Source organism: Arachis duranensis, chromosome 9 (assembly GCF_000817695.3).
Source record: "Arachis duranensis cultivar V14167 chromosome 9, aradu.V14167.gnm2.J7QH, whole genome shotgun sequence".
In the NCBI taxonomy this organism is placed as follows: domain Eukaryota; kingdom Viridiplantae; phylum Streptophyta; class Magnoliopsida; order Fabales; family Fabaceae; genus Arachis; species Arachis duranensis.
Window position 1 is genome coordinate 88332674 of NC_029780.3, and position 13217 is coordinate 88345890.

Below are 13217 nucleotides of genomic sequence, written 5' to 3' on the forward strand. Positions count from 1 at the left end.
AGAGCATAATGTTTGGGTTCCTATATTTCACTGAGCTATTCATTCTTCTCCTTCATGGTTCTTGTTGAATATTTTATTATCTTATTCTAGTTTTTCTTTGTTTTCAATAATAAAAGACAAAATAGTGAGGTTTGTATGAAAAAGCCATTGAATGGAAAAATGCAAGAGAGTTAGACTTGGAAAAAATAGCCATATGTTTATTCCAGACCTTCATGGTTCTTGTTAAATATTCTATTGTCTCAGTCTAGTCTTTCTTTATTTTTAATGGTAAAAGACAAAATAGTGAGGTTTGTATAAAAAAGCCATTGAGTGAAAAAATGCAAGAGAGTTAGACTTAGAGAAAAGAGCTATATGTTTATTCCAGAAATTCTTTGTAAGTGTTTCTGTTTTGTTGTTATAATCCTGAGGGAGATTCCCTTGCAACTTGGGTTAGCACTTTACTGCTAAAAAATAGGGTGAGTTCCTAGTCAAGTCTGGTTTGGATTAGAAACTAGATTTGTCCCAGATAGGATTGGTTAGAATCCTAGGGAGAATTGGTGAATATGTTTTTGTTCAAAGATAGTAAAATTCCATCAAGTTGTGATGGAGACTGGATGTAGACTACATTATACTGAGTAGCTGAACCATGATACATCTATGTGTCATTTCTCTTTCTCTTCTCTGTTTCTGGTTCTGCACTTTAGGAGATAAAACAAAAGTATTTCTTGATTCTACTATCCAGCTATATTTTACTATAATACATTTTGCTCGTAACTATGTTTTGGCTCCTACCGTATCAAGAGACAAAATCAAAGTATCTCCTATTTTCTACTCAAAGTATCTCAACAGTATTCTAGTTTGAAAATAAAATAAAAAGAGGCCAAGATTCAACCCTCTTCACTTAGCCACTAATATCCATCAGAAGATATTAGAGAAAAAGAACTAATGGATAGGAAAAAAGAAAGAGAAAATGAGAGGGAAAGGAAAAAATAATCAATAAGTGGTTTACTTAATGGTTCCTTATATTTGTAGAGTTAAATAGTATGTTTTATTTTTATTGTGTATTACCGTATGTGATGTAGTCTGTTTTATTCATTTGTGATTTAAATTTTAAAATTAGTCAATATTATTATACCGTTATTGTTTATGAAAGTAATCATTGCAAAACTAGCCATTTTAAACTTAGACAAGAGAAACCTAGCCGTTAAGTAGCTGTTGCTAAACTAGCCGTTAAGAGTAGCTAGTTGTTGCGGACACACTTATAAATATCAATTATCAATGAGTCACAAGCTTTACTTCAAATCTAGTTCCTCTCCTCAAAAGAATACTAAAAAATATATTTCAAGATATGACTAGAAATTTTGATGATATGTCCAATGAGGCTTTGTATGGTAAGAGAAGACGGTGAAATAACACACTCATGAATAATTGGATCGATGAGTGTTTATTCAATGATTCAGAAGAAGAAGATATCTATAGAAGCTCTATCACAACTCCTCGTAAATGGATCAACAGAGATTGAGAAGCAGGACATGATCGCCTTTTCCAAGATTACTTTGCAGATGAGCCGGTATATAATGCTGACATTTTCCGATGGAGATTTTGAATGAGAAGACATATGTTCCTTTGGATAGTAGACGCTCTCTCAAATGTCTATTCGTATTTTCAACAGACGGTCGATGCAACTGGGAGAAGAGGCTTGTCACCACTCCAAAAATGCACTGCTGCGATACGGATATTAGCATATGGCATAGCAGTTGATGCTGTTGATGATTATGTACGGATAGGCGAGAGCACCACAATTGAATGCTTGAAAAAATAGTGAAAGTTTGTATTATATTGCATAATATGATTGTTGAGAATGAAAGAGATACTTATACAGAAAATTTTGCTCAAGGCTTAGAGTATGACGATGTCAAAAATGGCTTATCACAACCACAGTTGGAAGAGAAAGATTTTTTACCATACCATTAATTTCTCTAGAGAAATGCCCAACTTCGTAATAGGCAACAGCATCAACAGTTGAAAGAAAACTTAATTGAACACATATGTCAATTTCACAATACTTGTTGTCAACTATAGATCTCCACTATGTTTTTCTTTATATTGCGTAATTTTATAAATTAGTTTAATCTTGAATTATATATTGTGTACTATTGTTATAAATGAAGTCATTAATTTTTTTTGAATATTAATATTTTTAATAATGAATTATTTTTGAATTTATAAATTTTAATACTATTATTGTAAAAAAAATAGTAACTATATTAATTTTAATCACTTTAATTAATTAATTAAATGGGATCACAATAGGGACTAAAGTTAGTTCTTTCTAATATAAAAGAAAGAAATATTTTGAGTTCTATTTACTATTTATGACGCAAAAGCTTATGTTAAGTTATTTTTAATGACAAATGAGCCATAAATATAGACTGAAATGAGTTCTCTACTGAAAATAATCTAAAAGCTTATTATAGAAAAGGTGAATTCTTCAATGTAAAAACTACTATCTTTCTATATGTGTTGAAATACGGTGTCTACTCTCATATTACGCCAAGTATGTATGTGAGAGAACTAGAAATGACATTTTACAGAAAATCTTTAGATGCAACAACATAGATCACTGTTCTCATCGTGTGATGAATTTAACAACATTTTCAAATCGAATTAAGATTTAGGTGAGTTAATTAAGGTGGGAGGCAATGGTCCTATGTGTGTTGGGCTTTTCTTTCATAAATTGTTTTAACACAAGAAAACAAGTAGGCTTGATTATAGTAGCTTTGTGATAATTTGGTAACATGCAATTATGGTATATACTTTAAAAATTTCTAATTGCTTTCCTTATTTTCATGCAGAAAAAATTTGAAATTGATTTGTAAAGTGTGGACATTAACTAAAATTCAGAATATCTATGTGAAATTGGTTTAAGTTTATACGATAATCTTTAGTAACTTCATTTGCTATCCATTATTTTTTATAACTAATAATGTTATAACAAAAAATATGATAGTATAAACCAATTGAATTATGAGTTCAAATAAGCATTATTATGGCAAAAGAAAGAATTTGGAGTAATTAATTGTTCACACAATAATAAAAGGATGGATAAGAATATCGAAAGGGAAAAGAAATATAAAACAAACATACAATCTTTTTTTCCCTCTAATGAGCCATCAACATGTCCCGGCCCGTAATAAACCCATCCTTTTATCCAGAAAAAAGGGCCAAACTTAAAAGTCTACAATTATGCTAATATAATTACAGAAAGTTATCATGTGTACCATTGTCCTCTATGGAACAGCATTATTCCTAGTGTTACCAGGTAGATGTGTGTTTTTTGTCATTTTGCAAAGAATGAAATCACAATTACATCCTAGATTTTTACTAAGATAATTACGAGATGGGTTAGCTATTTGGGGAGAGAGTGTGTGGGTAATAACTCAGCTGGGTTGGACTGGGGAGAGAGTAGAAGCCAAGCTGGTGTTGTGAATGAAGGTGCTAGTTAGTAATTTTGGGTCTTCCGGTGATGTCAGAAATGGAAGACGCTGAAGGCGGGATGGTTGCTTGCATTGCAAAAGGACGGTGTCGCATGTAGGTTTAGGTGATTTGGACAAGGTCAATAATCATTTTAAGAAGGGAAATTCACTTCGATGCATCAAGACAAAAGGGGGTAAAGTTAGACCGAAAACAATTTAACTAAGGTTAGTAATAAAGTCACATTAGATGTAGATGATGTTTATAATGAGGTATATACAAGTTTAACAGTTTGCTTGCAATGGGAAATGGTGCATTGTGAGGCATTGACATGGTTTATTGAGTATGGGATTGTAGGAGAGGTGGGTAATTCTCCTAATGTGATGGTAAGTATGAGTGTGATCGGCACTTGGTAAAATAGTGTAGGTAATTGCGTAGTTAGGGATAGGAAACAGTAATGCAGAAGATCGGCATTTTGTTTGTTCTGTGTTTGAATTGGGGTAGTGGTTTGAATGGGCAAACTGCAGTAATGTTGGGAGTGTGCTCGTAACGGGGTCGTTAGAAAATGAAATTTAGGAAAGGTTTGAACGGGAGACTACTCGTGAGACAATAATATGGTTATTTCTTGCATGTTAAGTGTATGTTGAGTTAATATGAATGAGCGTGAAATTGAAATTACTGGTTTAATGATAGTGTTGGAGGTGTAATATTGTGAATTGTGCTTGTCTAAGTCAGGTTATATGAAATAATTACTTATTGAAATTGGAATTGCTGAGATATCTCTGAAAATAATAATTTCAAGAGCTAGTCGGATTGATTTTGAGCTTATGTGGTGTGAAGGAGAGACATAGTGAATCGGAATGGAAGAGGATCTTAGATCCTGGCTGGATGGTGCATTAGGCAGTATTGGATGGAGTGAGTGAAAGGGTGACGTTGCCTTCGAAGAGGTATGTGGTAGTGAGGTTCGGTTAAAAGATCGATTTTACAATGTTGCAATGCAATGTGATTTTGCAGATAACTTCATTCATTAAGTTTGGCAATGTGGACTAAGTAGCTGAATTAATTATGTTTTCAGGAAATAGTACAAGACATGGGAATGGAAGATGATGATGTTAAGGTAGGCAGAGCACAGCAAAGTGCCAAAAAATGGAATGACCGCATCTGAAGTTGTGACAATAACAGCTGATGATCTTTTGCGAATGGAATTCAAAAATCATAAGGAAGCTGCTCGTATATATGAAGAGTACAACCGAGCGAAGGGTTTTACCGTATGACAAGTTAAGAAGATAAAAAACAAGAGAGGAGAATTTGTGCGGATTACGTATTTGTGTAATAGAGAATGTTTTCTAGACAAGAAATGGCTAGAAAAGCAAGATTGCAAAAGAGAGCACAAGGTTGTGATCCGTTGTGGGTGTCCTACCGAGATGCGGATAAAGCCAAGGGTTGGCAGGGGAAAGTAGTTTGTGGCACGTTTTGTAGATGACCATAACCATGATCTTTTTCCTGAAAAGTTTGTGGAGCACTTGCTCTCGCATAGGAGGATTTCAGATATTGACATAGCGCACATGGATAGCCTAAGGCAAGTGGGGATTTTGATCCCGAAAATATACGAGTCAATTGCAGTACAAGTCGGGGGTTTCAACTGCGTATCATTTACCAAGCGAGACATGTACAACGAGGTTAGGCGACAGCGGTCCTTGCACAATGGTGATGTGAATGCAATGCTAAGGTTCTTAGAGGTGGCTTCTAGGAGAGATGAGAAAATATATTTGAGGTACAAGGTGGGAGTTGGTGAACACATGTGTGACTTGTTCTTGAGTGACGGTTTTAGTCAGAAGGATTTCAAATTATTCGGTAATGTTCTTGCCTTTGATGCTATGCATAGACAAAACAAATACAATCTTCTGGTTGTTGTTTTCTCTGGGGTTAACAATCACAACCAAACATGTGTTTTTGCAATCGCAATGGTTTCAAGTAAGACACAATCTTCATACGTATGGGTTCTAAGAAAATTTCTTAAATGCATGGATGGCAGAGGTCCAAAGGCCGTAATTATTTATGGGGATAGATCAATGCGAATAGCTATCCACGAGGTCTTTTTCGATGCTCATCATAGGCTTTGCACATGACACCTACTGAGGAACACTACTTCCAATGTATGTATGCCGAGGTACACATACTTGTTTAGGCACTGCATGCTAGCAGACTTCGAGGTGGAGGAGTTTGAGTTGTAGTGGGAAGCGATGGTGAGTGAGTGTGGCGTGAAGAATCATGAGTGGGTGAAGGATTTATACTCGAAGAAATTGTCGTGGGCAACAGCTTACATATGTGGAAGGTTCTTTGCTGGCATTAGGACGACTTTCCGATGCGAATCGTTGCATGCGAAGCTTGGGCGGTTTGTGGATAGTAGGTACGAGATTCTTGAATTCAAAACAAATTTCCAACAGTGTGTGGACATCCTCAGAGACAATGAAGATGAGCTCGAGTTTCGGTCATCATATGGGACCCCTGTCATCCAAACAGAGTTTCCAAAGTTGGAGAAATCAGGTGCAACAAAATTTCACACGTGAAATTTTTGCGAGATACCGGGAGTTGTTGAAGAGGTGTGTACATGTAATAGTGTTAGGGTGCATAGAATCGGATGGCACATGCATATACGCAGGGGCGGAGCTAGATAAAATATTAGAGGGGGGCAAAAAATATTTACACAATAAAATAAGACTAAAATAAAATTTTAAGGGGGGGCTAAACTGAAATTTACATATAATTTACATGTAAAAAATTAAAATTAGGGGGGCCGTTGCCCCCCTTTCTTATACCTGGCTCCGCCCCTGCATATACGTGACTCAGAAATATCGAAGGACAGGGAAAAGGTGGAACGTGACTTATCATGGAATGTCTGACACATTTGTCGACAGTTGCGTAAGGATGCAATCTTTCGGAATTCCTTGCGTCAACATACTTGCAGTGCTTGTCCAATTATACATTAGGTCTCTCCCAAAAAACCTGGTTCTGCAGTGATAGTCAAAGACACCCAAGGTTGATATATGTGCAGTTAGCCAAGTGGACGACATAGAGGCACTTTACCGTAACTGTGTTAGTGCATTCTTATAACATTGCAAAATATTCACTCGAGTTGCTTGTCAGAGTGAAGAGAACTTTAAGGCATAAGAGAGAAAGTGGTGGAGGACACATTGAGGCTAGAAATCATGAATGGGGAAGAAGGTGATGGTGCAAGGAGTAGTCATGCGGTGCAGGGGGTTAGAGACCAAATTGGTGTTCACACAAAGAGAATCAGGCACAACAATGAGTCAGCTGGATCAAGGGCTGTCAAGCGGAGGAAGTGCAACACGTGCAATTTCCTTGGTCACCGACAGACTCAATGTCCTAATGGGCCACGAGTAGCAACTTCAAATACAGAGCAAGACACTGTGCCAAGTCAAAGTATGCCCAATAGAGACCCAACGGTGAGATGCCAAGAGCATCAAATTTTTTAAGCATGTAAATTCGTTTAGAAGAGACGGTCGATGTCTTATTAAGTCTGTATTATTATATGTTGTAGGTGTCATATGCTGGCAATGAAAGTGACATGCGTCGAAGGAGAATAGACTAACTTTGGGTGGGAAAGAAAGATTCATGGTAATGGTGAAATGCTGCAAAGGAATTAGGAGGTGTGTAATAGCCACAGGTCAAGAAGTGTTGATGGTGCCAAACTGAATTGAATATGTACGTCTGATTCTAAAGATATGATACCTACAGTGTTAAATAATTTTATGTCAGAAGTTTTCTTATTAATCTTAATCAGGTTATTAAAATGGATTTGAGGTGACCACATTTTATATTGTAGTCGATATATAGATACTATACAATAGAACTCCCTACAAATAGTTATATATAGGTAACGATAGATATGCTTTAAAATACCTTAAAAACAAGAAATTTATTTAGTTCTTGATGCCAAAAACTTAATCTGTCAACATTTATGGTGATCCCACCATGATTTTGACCCATTGAATAGGGTGTTCCATCTGCAAGTTTGTGCAATTTCAGATGCAAAATCAACATGTATTACAATGCAGTCAAAAGTTTTGATTCTTAAACCAATCCAACTGGATCTGAGAGCAACTTCAAAGGTGAATTTAAAGTCAGGTCAACGTATCAATACGGGCAAGCACATGAAGGTATAGAAAAAAATGTTAGAAAATCTTCTTATTCTCAATAACAAGTTAATTAACTTGTGCCAATTGAAATACGTAATACCAAGCAACATTTCATAAGTTTTTCACATATGAAAACTGTACATGGAGATTCAGCCTCACACAACTAAAATAAGGCCAATCACCCAGGGCATGGGCAGACTTGGTTTAGTTGCTGTAGGAGCAGTTGATTTTCTAGGTACAACTTAATAAACTTTATACTTGACACATGAAGTGTCTTCCATGATACTATTGACATAAACAGGACTATGAGGTTCTAGCTTGTATTAAACCTCACCAAACAAAATTAATAAGGTGGTTCATAGGGGCCTTTAGTCTAGAGGCACAAGGAGCAACAAGTTGGTGTCATCAGCTTTTACTCAAACTACCAAAATAAACAGCGGCATATATACTTAATCGAAATTTTTCCCAAAATAATATAAATGACAACAACTGGATATATGGTAGCAGTAGTTGAAAGATATGACATCCAACCAGTTCAGTTGCGACCAAACATCCACCAATCCTCCTTCCTCGTTCCCAACAAACTGAATTATCTTGACAGTGACTTCATCCTAACCGTTTCGGCATTGGCCTGCACGAAGTCCAAAACAAAGACGTGTTTACATTTCCAACAACAACGAATCCTTCATGGCACAACAAGATAAGGCCACAATTCACAAAGTTTAACCAACATACCATCGAATTGAAGATCTTCGGACTGATTCCACCTTTGTAGAGGAGCCAATAAAGGCACCAAACCGCAGTGTCCACCTTGCAACCAGAATATCAAACAACAGATAACAGAATAATTCATTGGCAAGGATTCGAATTTAACAGTTTGCAGCAACAAAATGTCAAACAATAATACAACATGTAAGTATTGAACAACAAAACTATGGGTGTGAGAGGATGTGCAATGGGATATTCAACATACCTGTCGACATTCATCGGCAGACCAGCTGGGCAGTGGAACTTGCCCTAATTTGCCAGATTTGGGGTGCCATGCCTAAGGTTGAGCAGATTCCAATTCAACATGACCAACTTCCCTAAAGCGCGACACTGCATTTGTGACATGTTTCAAAGTGGGTTATTAGGCATGTTGTTCATTTCAAGGTTTGCACTGTTGAACATGAACGCAAATAAATATGAACCAGAATATCTTAAAACCAAATCAATGTGTGCGTCTGTATATATACATAATTTAGGCTTACAACTATATTCACAATGCGAGTCATGTTGGCCTCTCTTCTAATAATGCTTTTGGGGGTTTTGTTCCCGTCAAAGGCATACACCCTTACTTCCTTAGCATCAAGAATCATCAAATACCACACGTCTGCTGGCTCCTAGATATGCACAAAGACTTACAATGCAGACGATATTATAAAGCAGGAGTTGGACTCAACATCTTTCAATATAAGACCTCGTTTGTATGCAATACAAGGGGAGATAACTCACATAGTGGAGATCATTCATTTCTGGCATCCAAGATAGTGTGTATGCAGCCTCCAACCGATCCATATGAGCATCGTTGAGGACCTCATCAACAAAGTTAGATGGGAAGTACCATATACGCGGAGCCATCAGCTTTGAAGCAACCATTGACCCAATCATAGCGGCAGTGTTGATAAGCTGAACGTTGAAACATTCAATTGATTAGCCACGCGTACTTTCACGCCGTTTATATTTGTAACATGTTCACCCATCAGAGTGGCAACAGAAAAGGTCAAATCAAGGATTCACTTACATCAGTGTGTCGTCAAAAGTTGAATTAAAACTATCGCGACAGATTGTACTACCAATTGTTTAGGGTTCGCTTCCACCCACAATGCCACCGCAAATGATGGTGGAACATAGTTCATGAATAATGAATCCCTAGCCCCATGTTCAAATGGAAAGAGTTCTGTCTCGTGATGTTGGCGGATTGGGTCTTGTACGTGGATACTTTTATTTTTATTGAGATTAAACTTAATATACTTTAGGCCCGCACAAAGTTGGATTTGTGTTGTAATGTTGGCATATTGGCCCTTGTATATTTATTTTTCTTTTTGCAAACAAAGGCCTTGTTCATTGGAGTTGTAATGATTGTGCACGTGTATATCTCGAGAAGATATCCCTCAGTAAGTATTCCTTGAAATCCTTTATTTGTTCGTGAGTTCCATATGCACTGGATCCCAATAATCCAGGATTGGTTACCTACAATGAGTGAGGTAATCCCTATCATTAAAGGATTGTAATCCTTTGGCCCTCCTATGATACCATTCATGACCCCATGCAGTGGGTATCAATGGTCATACAACTCTCAAATTTATAATAACATGCACACTCAAACCATGTTATGAAATTGCGTTTTACGGTATGGAAGTGGACCTAAGGAATCTGAGACATCATTACAACTTCACAAGATTAGTACAAAACCAATTAAAAAAACTAGTCAACACTAATGTAAAGATGACTAACTTAGGTCAGACACTTTAGTCGGACCAACCAGAAAATTTAAGGACACACACTGTCGATGTTAATAAAAAGGGGAAAATCCAAAAAAAATCAAGTTATGGATTATTTTCTATGGTCTTCATGTTTTTCTGATCTAGTTCTTAGTATTGCATAGATGGCCTGTAAGTGGATAAATTCAATAATAAAAGAATGTGAAGATGACCTTGCTTAATAATTTTACTGTGAAAATTTGTTGAAACCAAGTGTGCAGTTTGTATTTAGTAAAACGAATTTGTTGAAAAAGAATAATAATATAAAAGTAAATATTAAACGAATGTTGTATGTTGATTAAATTAACAGAAAATTATTATTCATTATGATTATTTTGATTTTTTTATTCGAACTACCAAAATATTTAATTAATTCAAGTATTTAAAAAAAAATATGTTAGCAAAAGTTAATACCACATTCGAAACCGTTATGTACAAAGAATGTAGTTTACATATATTCAAACGTATTAGTAGATAAAATTAATTAAGCACGTACATATGTCATGAGAAATACAAACACTAAATTTATAGCGATATTATTTAATTCATCTAATTATGATTTGTATAACATTATTACTTACGTAAAAATATGCATCAAGTCGTTAATTGTTAATAATATATTTAAAATGGAAGAAATGTCTTTTTCCCGTTGATTAAAAATGTATATAGTAATAAAGGCTAAGATATTACACATATTCTATTAATAATCTAATTTTACTCTTTCAAAAATTTATAAAAAAATATTTATATTAACCAAACTTGCACTTTTAATATCATAAGACTTACATGTTATGGAAAAGACATATACATGTATTAAACAAATGAAAATTTTAATCCAAAGAAATCCTATTTTATATAGAAGTAATTAAGTGTCATCTAGTAATTTTAGTTGTTAACAATAGATGAATAATATTTGATATTATAAAGTATCAAAAGTAAAAAAGACCCATTTATCTTTCAGACTGTTTTGTTTTACTTTAAATTAAAGTTTGTTTTTTATTTTTAAAATATTAAAATACCAGTGTTATTATAAAATCTAAAATTTTTGTGGAAGTCATATTAAGACACTAAAAATGGGTATTTCAAATAAATTTTACAAATACTAAATTTAGATAATTTATTTAGATTCTATAGTTGTTTTTAAACTTATAAATCAGACGTATAAAGAATGACTAAAATAAGTTAGCAGATTTTTTATTTAATTACTATAAAGAGCAACCCAATTTACCTGAATCCCCTAAATTGATTTTGAAAACGTGAATGTCCTGAACCTATTTATATATAAATCGTCCTAGGATAGCAAGGATTAGACTATATATTATACACGTTAGTCAAGGTTGATTTACGCACGAATGGTCTTCATGGAATACACATAAATCATCCCACCCTAATGAGCTTCCCAGTTAAACGTAATTCATCCTGGGCTAGGGGGATTTATTCAATTTTTAACCTAAAGCTCATTAGCCTAGCACAATTTACGTGCATCTCCATGTCCCTCAACACCTAAACACGATAAATATGCGAAAACCCTCCCCACGATACCTATCCACGATTTATCCTTCATTTTGTTTACTGGATATGCTAATTTGATTGGATAATGTTGTGTTGAGTGTTGAATTGAATTTGAATGAACCGAGATTGAAATTAAAAATTATTGAACGAGTTAAAGTTTATTTGACAAATTGATTTCTTCAAAATTCTGATTCCTCCTGGTTATATTGACAATATTACATTGGTTATTAAATTGAACTAGGGTAGATTGATTATTGAGAATTATACTGTTCTGATATTTGTTGGAACCAGACTGGTGAATTATTGAGAAAGAGAAAATCTGTAAGAGTTGTTTAAGTCCATTTTTAGGGGAGATTATGTCTGGATTTTTACAAAAATATAAGAATTTAACTAAATTGAAATATATAAATTATGTCTTGAACGTATAAGATTAATGAATTGGATACTTGATAGCTGGAGATGGATGTTTAAGTACTTGATAGTAATTTGAAAGAATTCTTAAGAAGGATAAGAAATTATTTTAAATAATGAAAAGAAGATTTTACCTTGATTAAATGTTGAAGGAGTTTGAATAATTATAAACAAAATATTTTGATATTATAAGTGATAAATGGCTGAAAGTGTACTTTTTTGGTGATGCAGAGGGGTGAATGATTATGAGGTGATACGGATGTATGATTGATTATTTGGTGATGCAGATGTATGATTGCTTAGTTGGTGATGCAGAGGTCTGACTATGAGAAACGATAACTGAGAAACTGTGAATGATGAACAAATGACTGAAAACCGATAATTATATATGAGAATTGGTTGTTTGATGGGGCTTTTGTGCCAATTGCTAACGTGGGGATGCCCATTTAACTGATAGCCTGTTTCTCACTGAGATGCATGACGTTAGGATTTTTGCCAGTAAAGAATTTCATAAAAACAGTCGCGTTGTAGATATAGTCTCTAAACTGACAGAAATCCCTTCGTACAAACGTTTTGGTTGTCACAAGTAACAAACCCCTTAAAAATTGTTAACCGAGTATTTAAACCTCGGGTCGTCTTCTCAAGGAATTGCAGGGAGGTATGTTCTTATTATTGGTTATGAGTTGTAAATTGGGGTTTAGGATGTAAGGAGGGAATATGTTGAATGACAAATAAAATAAAATAAAATACTAACAATAAAATCTCTTGGTAGGGTATTGATGAGCGGATAATTTATACGCTTTTTGACATTGTTTTTATATAGTTTTTAGTAAGTTTGAGCTACTTTTAGGGATGTTTTCATTAGTTTTTATGATAAATTCACATTTCTAGACTTTACTATGAGTTTGTGTGTTTTTTTGTGATTTCAGGTAAATTCTGACTGAAATTGAGGGATTTGAGCAAAACTCTGAAGAAGGCTGACAAAAGGACTGCTGATGCTGTTGGAATCTGACCTCCCTGCACTCGAAATGGATTTTCTGGAGCTATAGAACTCCAATTGGCGCGCTCTCAATGGCGTTGGAAAGTAGACATCCAGGGCTTTCCAGCAATATATAATAGTCCATACTTTATTCGAAGAATGACGACGTAACTTGGCGTT

General features: G+C 34.8%; 1 protein-coding gene across 1 annotated transcript; it reads right to left on the minus strand.

Moving 5' to 3' along the window:
- Positions 1-7697: 7697 nt before the first annotated feature.
- LOC110275009 (uncharacterized) lies at positions 7698-9403 on the minus strand. The gene is made up of 5 exons (XM_021130457.2): positions 9397-9403; positions 9108-9281; positions 8864-8995; positions 8349-8711; positions 7698-8244 (listed from the first exon to the last, which is right to left on the minus strand). Exons 2-4 carry the CDS (start codon positions 9261-9263, stop codon positions 8631-8633), a joined length of 369 nt encoding a protein of 122 aa, XP_020986116.1. The 5' UTR covers positions 9264-9281; positions 9397-9403; the 3' UTR covers positions 7698-8244; positions 8349-8630.
- Between the last annotated feature and the right edge of the window lie 3814 nt (positions 9404-13217).